The sequence below is a fragment of the Dunckerocampus dactyliophorus genome, chromosome 1, assembly GCF_027744805.1.
Source record: "Dunckerocampus dactyliophorus isolate RoL2022-P2 chromosome 1, RoL_Ddac_1.1, whole genome shotgun sequence".
NCBI lineage: Eukaryota > Metazoa > Chordata > Actinopteri > Syngnathiformes > Syngnathidae > Dunckerocampus > Dunckerocampus dactyliophorus.
In genome coordinates, this window is record NC_072819.1 from 2,608,196 (window position 1) to 2,626,197 (window position 18,002).

Genomic DNA, 18,002 nt, shown 5'->3' on the forward strand with positions numbered 1-18,002 from the left:
GAAGCGCTCTAATCAAGCCTGAAGGTCCTCTTCTGAATATTGTCACAGGCTTGGCCTCATTTCCATCCCCCGGCCCTCAAGGCAAGGTAAAACCGTCTCAGGATATATGAGGGTCTATTCACAGGGCTAGATGACTAACTTGCACCTTCTCCCACAGCCTGCCCGATTGATATGGTAATGACGAGTGGGAGTGGGAAAACGAGAGGTAAACACTAAACAAAAGACTGACCATGATCGCTCTTGCAAATCTGGCACCCGGCAAAATTGTCGGCTTTGTTTGCACTTTTGAAAGACAAGGTTGCACAAGTCATCTGTGGCGTTTGCTCCTAAAATTAATTAGTGTGCACTCTGAGGTCAAATCAACACAACCGCGAAAATACTGCTGAAAATGACGTGTGCTGTTATCTAGCAAAGAATACGGGTGAAACGAGTAGCTTGCACGGCTAGTATAGCAGTCGACTCTCCAAAGTAAACACATTTACTGTGCTCTCAGTACAGGAATTACCCACAAGTGTAGCATGGGCTTCTTGAAAACTCCATGTGTTTTGTGTGTCAAGTCTATTCACTTTTATGACCTTTTTAATGTATATATCGCACTACTTTTTGTCAGGAACTTCAGTCAAACGGCTGTTGGACGATATTGTTACTTTTATTTCGAAGGTTTCATCAACGGAAATACTTTAACTTTGGTAAATAACCCACGGCCATAAACGGAAATTAAAACGTTCTTTTAAAGGAACTGTAAGAACGACCGTCACGGCAGTTAATTAAAAGGAAGGTAGAGACGAACAGCGAGTTAAAAGAATTCTAGCGTCAGTTGAAGGGGAGACACGGTAAACGGCGTAATTTGTTGAAATTTTTAATGCAAATGTATAAAGGTGTACGGCTCAAAATGCGTATTTTAATAGATGTCTATGGTACGCGTGTTCTTTAGCGCTTACGTTAGTAAGTTCAATAAAATCCCTTCGAGCACCAGTTCCGGACCGCAATTTCACCCGGCCTGGGCCGCTAGAATTTTATTTCCTTTACTTACTTTAATTTGTATGAAAATATTGGCGCTGCGACGTTTCTTTTACGTGTGGTACTCGTTTCTCACCAATCGGGGCAGAAGAGTACCGCAAAGCTCCAATTGTTCTGACAACTAGAAGCGAGGAAGAGTACACATAAACATCAACATTGCTGCATCCGTCGCGGTATGAATTTATATCGATTTCATTAGAAATCTTGCATGAAACAATAGTCTATTTACGAATTTGATATGCGTTTACTAGCCTGAGTGCTGTAGCTACATTAGTTAGATTAGCTCGTGTTCGTAGCTTAAACCTGTTTATATTTCTCTGTCGTTAGCATAGCGTTAGCTTAAACCTGTTATATTTCTCTGTCGCTAGCATAGCGTTAGCTTAAACATGTTCATGTTTTGTCGAACCCAGACTGCAAGAGAAATGGACACCCGAGCCTTGAAGAATCACTATCCTGACTACAATGGGAGCCCTGAGCTGACGCAGTCGCTGTTTGACTCCCACGGCAAGGTAATAATTCAGATCAGCGCGTTTGTGTCTTTTAATTCCGTATTCTGATTTTTAACATTCTGTAGCTGACGTCCGAGTTTTCCCAGCGGCTGAGGAGCAAGATCGACGAACTCCTAGCTGTCATGGAGGGCGGGTTGAAGTCTGCTGACCCGAGAAACTGCACCAGTTACACAGGCTGGGCAGGTGAATGCACCGTTGAGCACGTGGTAAAGTGACGTCATAACGTCTGGAAAATGGCACGGTCAGTAAGGCGGGATGTGTCTTATTTCGTGGTTCTTTATTTTCCAGGCATTGCACTCCTCTACCTGCACCTCCACCGCCTTTTCAAGCAGGAGGTGTTCCTCCAGAAGGCTCTACAACACGTCAGCCGCAGTTTGAAGTGCCTGACCCGCCGTGATGTCACCTTCCTTTGTGGCGATGCAGGACCGCTGGCTGTTGCCGCTGTGGTGTACCACCGGCTGCAGAGGCAAGGGGAGGCCGACGAGTGCATCACCCGGTCAGTCTCACTGTTTTATCCCTGCCATGCCAAAGGCTGTTAGAATATTTAAACTACTCTTGCTCACATTGACCAAAGTTATTATTCACAGTTAGCACAGGTGGTCCTTGGGTTACATGCAAGTTCTCTTCCTAGACTGTGATGTAAATGCAACAATTAAAGGAAACAGTAATTAAAAAAAGATGGAGAACAAACACTACACTGCTCAGTTATGACAATTATTTTTACTGTAGTTTCAGAGTATTGTGATTTCCAGCTGTCTGTGAACGTGACATTAGACTTGACTGTGTTTGTGCTTGAAGGGAGAACAGTTGAGTTTGCTGATGTTGTTTTGGCGTTGCTGCAGCCGACAGTTGTCTGTTTTGTGTTAATTTACGGGAGCTTGTACGTAAGCACGGAACACCGTAAATCGAGGACCACCTGTATTTTCAGCAGGGATGAGCCGATCCACATTTTTTCCCACTTCCGATCCCATCCCAATACCTCAATTTGAACATCTGCCAACACCGACACAATTGCGATACCAGAGCTCTGTTTGCCTTGTCATTTGCAGTCTGCTGCAGTATCACCCGGCTGTTGTGAAGGGTTCGGGTGGGTTGCCCAACGAACTGCTCTACGGTCGAGTTGGTTACCTCTATGCTCTCGTCTTTATCAACCAGCAGCTCGGGACCAACAGAATCCCACTGCAGCACATCCAGCAGGTGTTACATTGCTTTCATTGGTCTTGGGGGGCTGCTTCCTAGTTTCTGATTAGCAGCTAATGTACCTTCTGTGGTCTCATTCCTCAGATCAGTGAAGCCATCTTGGCTTCGGGTGAGCACCTGAGTAGGAAGTTTCGTGTCCAGAATCAGAGCCCCCTCATGTATGAGTGGTACCAGGAGCAGTATGTCGGTGCAGCCCATGGACTGGCCGGCATCTACTACTTTCTCATGCAGGTAAAGGAGCCATCATTCTCCATGTTGTGTTAGAAACCGGCTGTTACACTCTGCTTTTTCTGACCCACCCAGCCAGGATTTGTTGCAGCTGAGGAGAACGTTCACAGACTGGTCAAGCCCAGCGTTGACTACATTTGCAGTCTTAAGTTCCCCTCAGGAAACTACCCTCCCTGCATCGGGGATGATCGCGACCTGCTGGTGCACTGGTGCCACGGCTCCCCGGGCGTCATTTATATGCTCCTGCAGGCGAACGCTGTAAATGCTCTAATTTTCACACATATTATCACATGTCTTTTATTGCTATTTTGTGCTAACTTGTGCCAGTTATTGTCCCATTTTGCAGGTATTTGGTGGTTCTCATTACCTGGAGGATGCTCTGCTGTGTGGTGAGGTTGTGTGGCGGTGGGGCTTGCTCAAGAAAGGCTACGGGTTGTGTCATGGCGCAGCAGGCAATGCTTACACCTTCTTGGCTCTGTATCGTCAAACACGGGACCTCAAGCACCTTTACAGAGCCTGCATGGTTAGCACACTTAAAAAGTGTATTCCCAAAGCAGATTGAGCTTCATGTTCCTGTTTGTACGTGCAACGCTAGACTGAGATGCTCTCTTTGCCTGTTCAGTTTGCAGATTGGTGCATCAACTATGGCTCACATGGCTGCAGGACACCAGACACGCCCTTCTCACTTTTTGAAGGTATGATTGTAATAACAGTCGTCCTTCGCCACTTCACATTTGGAGTTTCGCAGGTTCACTCTGTCACGGTTTTTCAAAAATACTTAATAATTTAAGTTAATAATTTATGCCGTTTCGTGGTTGAAAACAGCCTCTTATCAGTATTTATGTAAAAAAATGCATATTTAAGAACGTTAAAATTTTTTTTTTGTAAATTGGGCATTTTCAAGCATTAAAATGTCTAAGTGAACTCAAAAACAAATACAAGGCTTTCAGAAAACGCATTCCAAGATGTTGATGAAATGTAGTATCGTACACTGATCACTAGGTGTCAGTAATGTTACTGTAATGTGAGACACACAAGCACCAGACTCGATGGCCCGAACAACAGGCTTTGATTGCAAGTTTGAATTAAGGATGTCCAAATCTGATCTTCACGATCGGGATCAGCTGCCTATCCACTGTATTTTGAACATCGGATAATATCGGCTTGCGCCACGAGATCAGGCCGATCCGGTTGCCGTATAACGTTCGTAACTCTGGGCCACACTCAAACACGGTAGCTGCGGTACGGCGCCCTGCCTCTAATAATGTTTAAAAAAACTTATTTAGAAGGTTGTAAACAGGTTTTCTATGCTTCAACTATGAAAATATTCCAATAAAGAATCCTAAGGGCATTGAATCGATTGCAACTGGACTGTTGAGGTTGTCTTAGAAGATGTTTCGCCTCCAATCCAAGCAGGCTCCAATAAGGAATCCCACTTTGCGGAAATTCGCTTATCACAGTCAGAACCAATTAACAGCGATAAACGAGGGATTACTTTATTACCCTGTGTAAAGCACAAATGGAATGATCATAAAATCTAAAGTCACTTTCCACAGGCATGGCAGGTACCATCTACTTTTTGGCCGACCTCCTGCAGCCAACACAAGCACGCTTTCCAGCCTTCGAGGTGTGAGGCGCCCCAACCACAAGCCCATAGGTAGATGTCCCGCTGTGACCCGACAAGACTGGATATGCCATTTCCACATTCTTCCTGCTATTCTTCACACTCATTCATTGTCAAATTCATGTCAGCTTCTGTTAAAGGGATTGATGCAGCGGATTCCTCCAGCATTCAAGCGACCGCTTCAACAATTAATTGATGATCTAATTAATCGACAACTGTTTTGGTATTGGATTGTTTTGGTTTTTTTATTTTAAAATGTAAACATTTTTTTATTTCCTTCTTCATCCATGAAAGCAGACCTATTATCTTTGTATTTTAGGCAAAACAAGATATTCACACACATCAGCTTTGACTTTTCCAATAGCAACATGGTCCAAAGAACCAGGAAGAGCAGCTAAAGAGAAGAAAGCCTTTACAACACACTATGGACATGTACAGTGGTGTGAAAAAGTGTTTGCCCCATTCATGATTTTTTTTTTGTTTATCACACTTAAATGTTTCAGATCATCAACAAATGTAAATATTAGTCAATGACAACACAACTCAACACAAAATGCAGTTTTTAAATGAAACTGTTTATTACTAACAGAGAAACAAAATCCAAACCTACATGGCCCTGTGTGAAAAAGTGATTGGAAAAGCTTAGAAAGCTATTTCTAAAGCTTTGGGACTCCACTGCTGAACAAAAACAACATTAAGGCTCGTCTAAATTTGGCCAGAAACTTTTTGGAAGGTGTGTGTCCCATTACATCTGGCATAGCTTTCAGAAAAAGAACATCATAGCAACAGTAAAATATGGTGGTGGTAGTGTGATGGTCTGAGGCTTTTTTGCTGCTTGAATTCTGCTGAAGGAGTCCGGCCATCTGTTGGTGACCTCAAGCTGAAAGCAACTTGGGTTCTGCAGCAGAACAATGATCCAAAACACACCAGCAAGTCCACCTCTGAATGGATAAAGACTTTGGAGTGGTCTAGTCCAAGTCCTGACCTGAATCCTATTGAGATGCTGTGGCATGACCTTAAAAAGGAAAAGCCTCCAATGTGGCTGAATGACAACAATTGTGCAAAATTCCTCCCCAGTGCTGTAAGAGACTCATTGCAAGTTATCACACGCTTGATTGCAGTTGTTGCTACTAAGGGGGGCCAACCACTTATTAGCTTTAGGGGGCCATCACTTTTTCACACAGGACATGTAGCTTTGGATGTTTTTCCTCCCTTAATAATAACAAGTTTAATTTAAAAAGTGCATAAAGTGTTGAGTTGTGTTGTCATTGACGAATATTTACATTTGTTTGATGATCTGAAACATTTAAGTGTGACAAACATGCAAAAAGATAAGAAATTAAGAGGGGGGGCAAACACTATGTACCACAAGCCGTGAGTTGCCAGCCATACTCCAGTTATTTTGTCCTTGCCAAACGAAAATTTCCGACAATTTTCATTTGCGGTTGAAAAATATATATATATATATTTTTTCAATCTGTTCTTTTAAACTACTATATGCTAGCCCTTGGTGGTGGTCTTATATTAAATGCCATTTGGAGCGCGTTGCATACAATCCCTTGAACTGGAAACACAATTTCAAGATTTGTAAAAAAAGTTTTGCATGTAGGAGTGAGGAGCGAGTTGAAGTCGTCTGCTAATTTTGCCGTATTGGATCGCTTGCACTGTCTGAGCAATAAATTGTGCTTTTTCACGCAACTCTTGTCGTTGTTATCGTGCAGCAGCACAGAATCACCGCAAGGTGGAAGCAGTGGTCACCACCCCCCATGAGAGGAATTCATCTGTAATATTCCCATTATGCTCAATGGATCATTTCTAAATAACATGGTTTATCGTAATAACTGCACGCGTCTCTTAGCTCACAATTACATCCGAGCAAGTGGGTCAGGTCTTGTGTGTCGCTTCCTCAGCGTGACATTTGGCTCGACTGCTCTCCTTTCCAAATAAGGCTCACAATTTAGACGCCCCAACACCACGCAACGACACAATGCCACCGCTCTTTTTTTAAGCCTTGGGCCTTCTCTGTCACCGGCGGGTGGCAGGAGGGTTGGTGGACACGCAGGGGGGGAGGTGGAGAGTTAGCTCCCTAACCTCCTCGCCACCCCCACCTCTCCACATCTCCGAAACCAAACACCTCAGACAGGAATGATTAAAAATAGATCTGTGCCGGGGCGTGTTCACCGTGTTCGCCCTTTCCTACAAACACCCTTATCCTCGGCATCTTACTGTGCATCGCTTTTATCATTTGTTTGTCACCTTTGATGCCAATCCCAGCTCAGTATGGACCATTAAAAAGCCAGTATCCCCCTCGATGGTGGACGCTTGGAGTGGTAACTACGCTGCCCAGAGGACTCAGTACCATGGAGAGCGCTGAAGATGATGACGATGGGAGCTGCCACGCGCGTGCCGTTTTATTGAATTATTCTGTCGTCCAGTCGGACGTGTGTCACTTGCATACTTTCTAAGCATGCCAAAGTTTAGTCCAAAACATATCCTGCTGTTATTTCACCATTAAAAAAACGTAAATTATCTCAGAGGCCTTCCAAAGCGAGGCCCGGTTTGAATGTATTTTCACCATCAGTCCGGCAAACCCCCCTAAAATACTTTTGTAGTTTAAAGAATCTTGAAACTCAACGTCTTGATTCCAAAAATAGCCCCGTCCCCTTCTAAAGGCCTGCAGCCGCCGTAGCCCGGGCCGCGCCGCTCACCTCTCTGTTTGCCCTAAGAAAGTTAAAGATGTCTCCGCGTGTCACCCGAGCCGCCTCATGAGCATGCATGACGTCACGGTCCGAGAATAAATAAGAGGGGCGCTCACGCCGATGCTCAGGACCACTCTGTCTCGGGACTTCCTCTTCTTTCCTTCCCGCTCCTGTAGCTCCGACTCTCCAACATGGTGTGTACTCGCTTGTGTGGTGGATCTTTGCGGGTGGGGCGGCGGTACCAGTGGAGTTACTTTTGGGTTGTTTGGATACCGTCTTGATAGTGATTTGTTAGACTCCCAAAATCAACCTCAAGAATTCTTTTCCTTTTATAATTCCATCATTTTACTCTGTGTCCTTTCTGTATGTGCAGACCGAGTTCACGCCGGATCAGATTGAGGGTAAGTGAGAAAGATTCTTCCATCTTTAGTCCAATTCCTGTTTTATTGTTCGTGTGTCCAGTGGCACCAAAACGACATGACATGCCCAGTTGTCGGGGAGGGTGGGAGGGCAGAATGTGAGTTATGTCTATTCTGAGCCGCCTCGGCCTTGCCCCGTTGCTCTCCTGGGGTCAAGGTTTAGCATCCACACCTCCTGAGCGAGGTCACCTTACAGTCGCCATTGAATGTTTCATTTATACCCTGAGCCCTCAGATTAGCATCCTTAACTCCGCAGTCAGCATTTTTATGTTTAACACGCCATGCCTCTATATGGCGACGCTGTTAAGGGGGAGGGGGGTATCAGCTTGCACCCCCTCATGGGGGAGGGTGCTTGTGCTACAGCTGTTGCCACCCCTGCGAGTTGATCAACAGCATAAAAGCGGTCAGATGTACAAAAATAGCTTTTTTTTTTTTTTTGGCAGACTTCAAGGAGGCCTTCGGCCTCTTCGACAGAATCGGTGACAGCCAGGTGGCCTACAACCAGGTGGCCGATATCATGCGCGCCCTGGGCCAGAACCCCACCAACAAGGACGTCGTCAAGATCCTGGGCAACCCGACCGCCGACGGTAAGAACTTGTCCCACTCCACAGTGGCTTCACTGGTGCTGTACTCACACCCCCCCTCCCCATCCTCCCCTGCAGACATGGCCAACAAGAGGCTCAATTTTGACACCTTCCTGCCCATGCTGAAGCAGGTGGACGCTCTTCCCAAGGGTACCTACGACGACTATGTTGAGGGTCTGCGCGTCTTCGACAAGGAGGGCAACGGCACCGTCATGGGCGCTGAGTTGCGCATTGTGCTGTCCACCCTGGGTGAGTCTCACCCTACCTGTCCTCGAATAACGCTAAATAATTTCTGACATGGCGGGGGTGTCGGCCCACAGGAGAGAAGATGAGTGAGCCCGAGATTGATGCCCTCATGACCGGCCAGGAGGATGAGAACGGCAGCGTGCACTATGAGGGTACGCTTACCGGCATGTTTTGTCGTTCTCTTTAACGCACCAGGAAGTGGCATTGAAGTTTGCGTCTCTGGTTTACTTTCAGCTTTCGTCAAGCACATCATGTCCGTTTAAGCGTCCCGCAGCAGGAGAGCGTGTTCAAGGACATCGGACACCGTTTGGAAGACCAACAAGAAAAAGACAAGGACTTTGTACAAGGGATGTTGAAGCGAGCCCAACTTGTTTATTTTGTTTTCAACCCTCCACTATCGGGACATCACCTCACCGTTGTAGAGCCCATCACTCGCCTGCCACCGGGGCGTGTCTCCACTCGCCGCATGGGGTGAGGAAACGGGGGAGCAGGGGTGACCACTCATCAAGTGAGGGCCGATCCCTCCATTCCCACCGCCACCTCATTCAGTCGTGCCACCACTGGCCCAGCAACGCCAAAGGTCCTGGAGAATGGCAGTGGAACGATCGCCAAAGTTTCCCATCTCCCATGAAACTGTAAATTATTTTCACTCTGTTCATTTCAGAATAAACTTTTCCAAAGTACATCCCATCTCAGTTGGTTCTTGATCTTTCATTCATGCTGCCAGAGCGACAAACCATGCTATTTACTGTTTTGTTTTCCCTTTTTTTATTTGAGTAATATATGCTTACTTATTCAGATTCACACACACGCAAACATATGTATATATATTGGAACTTCACCGTAGTTGTGAATTTTTGTATGTAAGTCTGCAGTGTGCACTGACCAATGTCCGCTTCCTGAAGAGGTTAAAGTAGTATGTAATACAATTGACGGCAACTAGATGGCAGAATTGAACGGCAATTACAGTACGGGAAATATAACGTGTTAGTCAGAGGAAGAAAACGGCGACAGAAGAGCAAACAGTTGAGGTACCAGTCGTCCCTTGTTTTGCTTATCATTCCAACTATTTTACTTATAATTTTCGGTTACAATTGAGTTGAACCGTCCCCAAAAGTATTTACATTTTTAGATTTTATGTTGGTTATACTTTAAGATAGTTTTTACGGGTCATAAACACGTGGCAGAGTGATATCTTCAATAAACGATAGTTTTTTTCCCCAGTGCAGTTTCTTGTGTCGTGAGAGAGCACTACGGTGGCCGGAAATTGCAAAATAAATAAATAAATAAAAATTTTGAAACACGTTTACCTTACTTTAAACTAACCACCGTGTAACACAACCGTGCACACCTTGAAACGCTTTTACAGTCCATGAAACACGATTACTCTTCCTAACACAGGTAAACGTAAGACAAGAAACAATACATCCATACATCCATGAATTTTCTATGCCGCTAATCCTCACTACGGTCGCGGGGGAATGCTGGAGCCTATTCCAGCTGACTTCGGGCGGGAGGCGGGGTACACCCTGGACTGGTCGCCAGCCAATGTTTGTGTTGTGTTGTCGTGAAAGATGTGTTCCGGGGTTGGGGGGAGTAGAAAGGGGGACGGACGGGAAGTGACGGGAAATAGGGCCCCATTCAGACATAGATAGACGCCGCATTGAGTGGGTTTGTCCACTTTCTTTAATTTTTTCAACCATCCTTAGCCTCTCGCTGTGTGTGAAATAATATCTGTGCAATAAATATCTATTGCAATAAATATCTGTGTCGAGTGAAAGAATTTAGCACGTCTGTAGCTTGAGCAACACTCCATATCAGAAAGTGGCGGTAATGCACACCAGACTGCCAAACGCCAATAAACTACAAAACAAGAAGAAGAAGCAGCAGCAACAGCAGCAGCAGCAGTGTGACATATCAAGTGGGAGGATCAGAACCGTGGCGCTTGTAAATAGAGAACCGAGTTCGACTTTGTCGCTTTATTCGTTTTTCTAGCGATGTTTGTCACAAGGGTTGCCAAAATATGTCGTCCTGGCTTGAAAAATGTGTCGAGGACAGGACAGATTTTTCCGTCAGTTGCTGTAAGGTAAATATCCTAAATCATTATCTCTCTCTCTTTAAAAAAAAAGAGTTTAACCCAAGCAAATCTGTTGTATACAATATATTAAACAATTTTATTTTTATATTAAATGTATTTCTATTAAAGTGGGTTAACGTGACCTTTGACACAGTTAAATGTCCAAAGGACGTCAGTTGCTTGTTTTAGCATAGAGGCTAAAAGGAAGGAATGTAAAGGGGTGTTTTGTACATGCAGTACATACACTGCTCTTTTTGTGTCAAAATAAGTGTTTTTGTTGTTTTGGAAATACGGTACTCTTGTGTCCAGACTCCAGCACAGTGATGCCCAGGAGTTTGGCCATCCCGCCCCTTCCACTCGTCTGGAAACGTCCATTGCAAAGAACTTGACGGACATCGGGACTCGGCGGATTTTCAACGCGGATCACGACATCTTTCGGCAGAGTGCGCGGCGTTTCTTCCAAGAGGAGGTGGTCCCGCATCACGAGGAATGGGAGAAGGCAGGTCATGTGAGCAGGGAGGTGTGGGAAAAGGCTGGCGAGCGAGGCTTGCTGGGAGTTATGGTGCCGGAGGAGTGTGGTGGAATCGGGGGGGACCTGCTCTCAGCCGCAATCACGTGGGAGGAGCAGTGAGTGGACCAAACGAACCAAGAATCACTTCTGATGTCCCTTTTCCGCACACACTCGTTTCTCATTCATCCATCAGGATGTACTCCAACTGTTCAGGCCCAGGTTTCGCGCTTCACTCCGACATCGTCATGCCCTACATCGTCAAGTATGGCACCAAGGAGCAGATCAAACGCTTCTTACCGGAGATGACTTCTGGGAAATGCATCTGTGCCATCGCCATGACCGAGCCAGGAGCAGGCAGGTCAGGACTCAAGATTGTCTCAAGGCGTCGGCCTGTGTGGCGCCATTTTGACGTGTCTTTCATGACCTTTGCAGTGACCTTCAAGGTGTGCGGACGTACGCCAAGCAGGACGGCAGCGATTGGATCCTGAATGGCAACAAGGTGAGTCGCCTGCCCGACAGGCGTGTCAGTTCCGTTCAGCACGGTACACTTTGGTAAATCCTGTTGCCGCCACGGTGATGATTGCTGTCTGACGTATGTAAATATTATGACATCATACAGTATCTGTAATAAACGCTATTCTTAGATGGCATTTTTTCTTTAGTCTCAATCCTCAATACCTTTTGTTATCAACATGAGTCAATGAATAAACAGCAATGCTTAGGCCTGTCACGATAATCGATAAATCAATTAATGGAATGATTTAAAAAAAAAAACAAACAAACAAACAAAACCCCTCTCTCCTCTGTCTATACCGCACAGGCTGGATGAAAAGAGGGTTCACTCTGCCTGTTGGTGAAGTTAGTTTCATGTTGGACGCTGGATATTCGTCTCCGTCGCTGTTAATTTCACGCTGGCAGTTGGATATTTGGCTGCGTGGCGACAGCGCTGCTCTCTCATGGCGCAGGGAGCTCGCACGGAAAGGGTGTGTGGAAATATTTCCCCCGCTGACCGCTCCTTCACAAACACTAACCAGTATCAAACACTATCCCTGAGTTTGTAAACCATATAACAATGTATCAATATAATGATATCAACAATATGAACAACAAAACAAAAACACTCGTTAACTCATTCAATACCAAAGACGTAGCCGTACGTTTTTATGAACCCGAACGCCCGATCCCAACAACGTATTTATACGTCTTTTACATTTTGACGCAGCACCGCACTAATGGATTTCACTTCAAAGCAATTGTCAGCCATAAAAACGGCAACAAGGTAGCACGAATGCATTTGATAAGCGCTCGCAGAGATCATGTGGAGGGAAGAATCAAGAAGCGAGAGCGTGGAGGAGTGTAGCGTGCAGAAGGTTACGCATTGTAGGACAATTTTAACACATGCGCGCCCACGCGTGCATGCGCACACACACATAGTTCCGTTCCAAATGTGAAAATTGTAAATAGTTCATGGTGTTATATTTGTAAATGAATTGTTATTTTGATGTAAAAACATGTGTTTATGTTGTGGTGTAGTTGTTTAGATATTTGAGTTGTCACAAAAGCAAAAAAATATTTGTGTCCAAGTGAAAGTTATGCTTGAAATGTATCTTTTCACAAAAAGCTTGTTTTCTCCCTTTTTTAGTTGGGAACTGATATTTTCCTGAAACTTATCTATGTTCTACTGCTGTTTACTAAAGAACGGAAAAGGTACAAACAAGCTTTTTTCTTCTGCTGAAAGAAGGGAGTCTAATCTTTGGTTTGGTAGGTTGCATGTTTATATGACCATAGAACACAATGTTCTGTGTGCCGTGAAAGATCCGCCAAAATCCTCTAAAACAGTCGCTACTGAAGGTTGTCTTTTGAAAAATGGCTGGGATTAAACGAGTAAAACACTTACAAAACAAAATATTTGAGAACTGAAAAATATCAATCTCATCGCGACAATTCTACTCTTGGTATCTCTATTATCGATATTTGGATCGACCCACCTGCTCCTACCCTCCAGTAGTAAACTAGACTGCTAGTGTGACCAGCAACAAGTTGAAAGTGTGTTTTTGGAACTCGTCCCCCGGTGTAGGTGTTCATCACCAACGGCTGGATGGCCGACCTGGTGGTGGTGGTGGCCGTGACCAACCGTGAGGCAAAGACGGCAGCGCATGGCATCAGCCTCTTCCTGCTGGAGGATGGCATGAAAGGCTTCCAGAAAGGCCGCAAGCTGGAGAAGATCGGCCTTAAGGCGCAGGTACTTGTCTCCCCCCCCATCTCCATCGCATCACTTTTATCGTCTCTCATCTTCTTCTGTAGGACACGGCTGAACTTTTCTTTGAGGACGTGCGCCTCCCGGCTGACGCACTCTTAGGCGGAGTCAACAAGGGTTTCTACTACCTGATGAACGAGCTGCCGCAGGCAAACGTCGCCTCGTGCACGCGTGCCGTTTCCGCATGTTCAGCTTTTGTCTATTGGGGTGATTTGTGTTGTTAGGAACGTCTGGTGATTGCAGACATGGCCATCGCTAGCTCCGAGTTCATGTTTGAGGAAACCAGGAGCTACGTGTTGCAGAGGAAAGCCTTTGGAAAGACAATCTCTCACCTGCAGGTGTGTACCACGCATGTGAGCGTTTCTATCTAAAGTGACTTTGCGTGCCTCTCGCAGACCGTACAGCACAAACTGGCGGAGCTAAAGACGGAAATCTGCGTGGGCAGAACGTTCATTGACAGCTGCCTGCAGCTGCACGCCGAGCGACGCCTCGACCCCTCCACTGCTTCCATGGCCAAGTACTGGTGAGAGTGCACGTCTCCTTTGCCTCGTGCATGCTGCCACTGTTTAGTGCTAAATATCTTTTCTCCCTGCAGGGCGTCTGATCTGCAGAACAAGGTGGCCACGCAGTGCCTGCAGCTCCACGGTGGCTGGGGCTATATGTGGGAGTACCCCATCGCTAAGTAAGTGCTGAGCCGACATCACAGCGTCCTTAAAATGTTGCTGAGTGGTGTCTTTCCTTCTTACAGGGCATTTGTTGACTCCCGTGTTCAACCCATCTATGGAGGAACCAATGAGATCATGAAAGAGCTTATCGCCAGGACCATTGTCAGCCAGAAGTGAGACAGACGCCCATCACCGGCTGAAGATGCCATTAGATAAATTTTTGATGCAAAATAAATAGAAGACTGATTTATTCCAGATGAAAACCTGTTTAAAGCTACAGGTTAGTAGCTACAGACCTGTAGCTACAAGCTACAGGTCAATTTGTGACACAGTTAGTCACCTGAACACTCTAAACAAGAATGTCAAAGTAGACTTAAAAAAAAAATAGTCACCTTTTGACCATCTGGGGAAAAAGCAAAAAAAAAGTTAATAATTCACTAAATGAAACTTATTATTGAGGGAGAAAAAGAATCCAAAGCTACATGGCCCTGTGTTAAAAAATGTGATTCTCTCCCCCACCGTTAAAACATAAATCACGTGAGATTAATTGAGATCTGTCTGGAAAAGGTTATAAAGCATTTCTAAAGCTTTGGGACTCCAGCCAACCACAGTGAGAGCCATTATCCACAAATGTTCAAAACATGGAACAGTGGTGAACCTTCCCAGGAGTGGCCGGCCAACCAAAATGACCCCAAGAGCGCAGCGATGGCTCATCCGAGAGGTCACAAAAGACCCCACAACAACATCCAAAGAACTACAGGCCTCACTTGCGTCAGTTAAGGTCAGTGTTCATGACTCCACCATAAGAAAGACACTGGGCAAAAACGGCCTACATGGCAGAGTTCCAAGACCAAAACCACTGCTGAACAAAAACAACATTAAGGCTCGACCCAGTTTTGCCTGAAAACATCTTGATGATCCCCAAGACCTTTGGGAAAATACTCTGGTCTGACGAGACAAAAGCGGAACTTTTGTAACACAGTAACCCGTGTTAGGGATCATCGTGTCTGTTGTGAGATCATTCAAACCTGCAATGAAAGCGTGTTGTTTCGGCGATCAAGTCTGGTGCTTGTGTGTCTCACCCAAAGTTAAAGACTGAAGGCTTATTTGAAAATGTCATATTCTATTGAACTTGCATCTGAGGGGATTGTGAAATTTTACAAGTAATAATAAAAAGTTAGCCTTAAAACGGAGAGAGACTCGTACCCAAGGTGCCTCACATTAAACTTGTATTCATTTTGCAGACTTTCCATGGTACACATGAATCTTTTTTTGTTTTTTCTAAAGAAAATTTGCATTAGAAAGTAAATTTGTATATTCTGGGACGCACTTTCCTGCGTGAAATAATGGAATCATCTTTGATTAACTGTACAGGCAAAACATGTTAGAAATAGTGGGCTTCCAAGTGTAAAAATATGACCACTGTTAGGAGTAAACCATAAAAACAATAAAACACAGCCTTATCCCGGATCATCCCTTGTTGAGTCTGGCCTTTTTTTTTCAATACGTCTGTTAAAATTCTAAATAAAAAGCAAATCACATGGATTTTAAACCAGCCTATCAAATCAAGCATTCAGGGGAGCACCTCGTGCAGAAGCGTTGAAGAACATGCCTGAAGTCGCCCAACAAAGCGAGCATGTTTCAAATATAAATGCAATTTTCAACTTTACCACAAGGTGGCAGCAGAGGTGTGGTCAAAACAGGACCGGAAGGGCAACCTGCCACATTGTCGCGGCATCTTTTTAACGTACAGGAATCAATGCTGAAAATCCAACGCTCGCTTGGTTAATTAAATTCATTAATGGTTATTAATGAGGATTCGTAAGACAACGATGCTGTGACACCTTGCTTTCCTTGTCTTGCGCGTGCTCCCTTCTTCTTCCCCCTTTTCTCCATCTTCCCTCAGCAACAGCCACACCCAAAATGCTTCAACGCCACTTTGCACCTGTTGCGAAGTTATTCTATCACATTCGGCATATATCGTGCACTACATTTGCAGTAAAACGCAACCTTTTTCTTTGTTGTTTTTTTGTTCGCAGTTCTGCCCCCGGCGTACCTTTCACGCAAGCCATTGCGCCAATAGTGCCGCACTTACGGTAGCTCAACGTGCAGTAGGAGGGGTGAGAGTTCCCCACGACAGCTCTCATTGTCAGCGGCTCCCTCACCAGCACGTTTGTGCCGCCCAGCTGCTTCAACCTGTAGGTAAGAGCCGTTTAAGCTTTGTTTCCATGACGCCAGTGAATAAAAGGCAGTTGCAGTTACTTTTGAGATGCAAAAGTCCCGCCAAATGTCATTAGAAGGAAAAATAAGAAATATGAACCACGCCGGTGGCGTCGTTGTCCACTAATCCTTTGAGCTCGACGTGCGAATTTGTAACTTCCTTTGTGAATAACGGATGTGGTTTAATTGCAGTGCGTTTAATTGCAGTTCGTACCCTTTTGCGCGTTTTGCGCAGCAGCAGAAACGGCAGCACCCTGCGCCTTTTGTTCTGGTCCACGCCTGCAGGGTGCTGAAACCGGCGCCTCTCCCGGATGTGCACTGCGGTGGAAGCCGGACTGCGGGCTCAAAATGTGAACAGTGCACATTATTTAAACTCTTGTCTACGTGCACGTTGTCTATTCGTGGTGCCAAGACGTGCGGGCATGCCCTGTGTCGCCGGTCTGTCACACGCACTTGTCCTTGCAGCCATTATTAGCACCTTGCATCACCTATGCAGTCATATCCATGGATACATTCCCCACCCCAACACATGCTTTTTAACATTGACCATATTCTATGTGTTTTATTGTCCCACGCAAGCACCATTTATTATTAGGGCGATGCTGATTTTTAGCATTTTGCACAATTGTTGCCTCAAAGTGTGCATGTGCACATGCCAAGGTACGCCTGCTCATGAGCAGGATGTTGGCCTCAGTGCAGATTTACATCTGGCAGACAAATGACCGGAGATGTTTTTCCATGTGATGGGATGTATGGCATGGCGTGTATCTGGCAAGGAAAGGTCCGGAAGCATTGACTCCTTGTCCCATATGCTCAAGATGAGGCCTTCCCTGTCTGCCGGCATTGAGGTTGTCGGGTTTCACCTACTTCTCCTGTAAGGAGCTGATTGGGCCACGTCTCATCACTGGTTTGGTGGCCGAAATGACCTCAATAGCAAGCTGACGCCTGGTTTTTCAATGAATGAATGACTATGTTATCAAATCGTACATTAATTAAATAATAAGAAAGAAGAAAAACAGGAGTGAAAGCTGAGAGAAGCATTGTATGATGAATACATACCTCCAGAATATAGTGTATGATCGATAATACCTCATTAAGTGATAATAAATGAATTCAGGATCAGACACTGTGTATTTCATGAAATAATACACTGTATGAATGGATTCAGGATTAATGATATCAGACCCTGTGGCTTTCATGAAATAATAATATTTTAATGAATTCAGGATAAATGATATCAGACACTGTGCTTCTCATTAAACAATAATCCAGTACTTTAATGAATTCAGTATTAATGACATCAGACACTGGTGCTCATGAAACAATAATACTTTTATGAAGTCAGGATAAATGATATCAGACTGTTTTTTATTCAGCAGCAATACTTTAATGTTGTCAGGATAAATGATATCAGACACTGAAGTCTGGATTAATGCTACACACTGGTTTTTATTCAGCAGCAATACTTTAATACAAGATAAATGATATCAGACACTGTGCTTCTCGTCAGACAATAACGCTATAATGAACGCAGGACAAATGATATCAGACACTGTGGTTTTCATTAAACAGTAATACCCTCATGAAATCAGGTCAAATGATATCAGACACAGTGTTTTTTTATTAAACATTAACGCTTGAATAAATTCAGGATAAATTATATCAGACACTGTCGATTTCATGAAGCAATAACGCTTTTCATGGATTCAGGATAAATGATATCAGACACTGCTTCTCATTAAA

General features: G+C 44.8%; 4 protein-coding genes across 19 annotated transcripts in view; all 4 read left to right on the forward strand.

The window, feature by feature from the left end:
• Nucleotides 1-187: 187 nt before the first annotated feature.
• On the forward strand, nt 188-7,237 carry lancl1 (LanC antibiotic synthetase component C-like 1 (bacterial)). 6 transcript variants are annotated; one of them, XM_054791426.1, is made up of 11 exons: nt 895-1,193; nt 1,431-1,529; nt 1,595-1,712; nt 1,818-2,025; nt 2,579-2,726; nt 2,814-2,960; nt 3,033-3,215; nt 3,304-3,480; nt 3,580-3,652; nt 4,514-4,614; nt 4,710-7,237. In XM_054791426.1, exons 2-10 carry the CDS (start codon nt 1,443-1,445, stop codon nt 4,588-4,590), a joined length of 1,218 nt encoding a protein of 405 aa, XP_054647401.1. In that variant the 5' UTR covers nt 895-1,193; nt 1,431-1,442; the 3' UTR covers nt 4,591-4,614; nt 4,710-7,237. The 6 variants fall into 6 exon arrangements, with proteins under 6 accessions (XP_054647420.1, XP_054647436.1, XP_054647411.1 ...); XM_054791445.1 differs by lacking the exon at nt 895-1,193 and adding an exon at nt 188-205 and having other exon boundaries at nt 4,514-7,237; XM_054791461.1 differs by lacking the exon at nt 895-1,193 and adding an exon at nt 696-833 and having other exon boundaries at nt 1,616-1,712; nt 4,514-7,237.
• Nucleotides 7,238-7,360: 123 nt separating this feature from the next.
• On the forward strand, nt 7,361-9,212 carry mylz3 (myosin, light polypeptide 3, skeletal muscle). Its single transcript, XM_054791472.1, has 6 exons — nt 7,361-7,474; nt 7,654-7,681; nt 8,143-8,286; nt 8,362-8,532; nt 8,604-8,681; nt 8,764-9,212. Exons 1-6 carry the CDS (start codon nt 7,472-7,474, stop codon nt 8,790-8,792), a joined length of 453 nt encoding a protein of 150 aa, XP_054647447.1. The 5' UTR covers nt 7,361-7,471; the 3' UTR covers nt 8,793-9,212.
• A 970-nt stretch (nt 9,213-10,182) lies between these two features.
• Nucleotides 10,183-15,518, forward strand: acadl (acyl-CoA dehydrogenase long chain). The gene is made up of 10 exons (XM_054778773.1): nt 10,183-10,615; nt 10,916-11,233; nt 11,311-11,475; nt 11,550-11,616; nt 13,195-13,359; nt 13,422-13,523; nt 13,599-13,712; nt 13,770-13,897; nt 13,970-14,056; nt 14,123-15,518. The coding sequence occupies exons 1-10, from the start codon at nt 10,527-10,529 to the stop codon at nt 14,214-14,216; spliced, it is 1,329 nt and encodes a 442-aa protein (XP_054634748.1). The 5' UTR covers nt 10,183-10,526; the 3' UTR covers nt 14,217-15,518.
• A 427-nt stretch (nt 15,519-15,945) lies between these two features.
• The window catches only part of LOC129180111 (microtubule-associated protein tau-like), a 45,836-nt gene continuing 43,779 nt past the window's right edge, over nt 15,946-18,002 (forward strand). For 3 of the 11 annotated variants that reach the window (XM_054774354.1, XM_054774347.1, XM_054774338.1), the window contains exon 1: nt 15,947-16,241. The gene's annotated coding sequence lies outside the window, so the exon portion shown is untranslated. Of the gene's footprint in view, nt 16,242-18,002 lie in introns of all 11 variants that reach the window. The other 8 variants (XM_054774363.1, XM_054774372.1, XM_054774381.1 and 5 more) reach the window with 8 other exon arrangements.

Excerpts from the sequence above, each read along its gene's own strand:
- lancl1 (XM_054791445.1), top strand. The coding sequence starts at position 1,443 with ATGGACACCCGAGCCTTGAAGAATCACTATCCTGACTACAATGGGAGC. Across the intron at positions 2,026-2,578 it reads GCCGACGAGTGCATCACCCG|TCTGCTGCAGTATCACCCGG; the intron begins GTCAGTCTCACT and ends TGTCATTTGCAG. Across the intron at positions 2,961-3,032 it reads TCTACTACTTTCTCATGCAG|CCAGGATTTGTTGCAGCTGA; the intron begins GTAAAGGAGCCA and ends TGACCCACCCAG.
- acadl (XM_054778773.1), top strand. The coding sequence starts at position 10,527 with ATGTTTGTCACAAGGGTTGCCAAAATATGTCGTCCTGGCTTGAAAAAT. Across the intron at positions 11,234-11,310 it reads GCAATCACGTGGGAGGAGCA|GATGTACTCCAACTGTTCAG; the intron begins GTGAGTGGACCA and ends TTCATCCATCAG. Across the intron at positions 13,524-13,598 it reads TGATGAACGAGCTGCCGCAG|GAACGTCTGGTGATTGCAGA; the intron begins GCAAACGTCGCC and ends TTGTGTTGTTAG.
- mylz3 (XM_054791472.1), top strand. Across the intron at positions 8,287-8,361 it reads GGGCAACCCGACCGCCGACG|ACATGGCCAACAAGAGGCTC; the intron begins GTAAGAACTTGT and ends CCTCCCCTGCAG. Across the intron at positions 8,533-8,603 it reads CATTGTGCTGTCCACCCTGG|GAGAGAAGATGAGTGAGCCC; the intron begins GTGAGTCTCACC and ends GTCGGCCCACAG.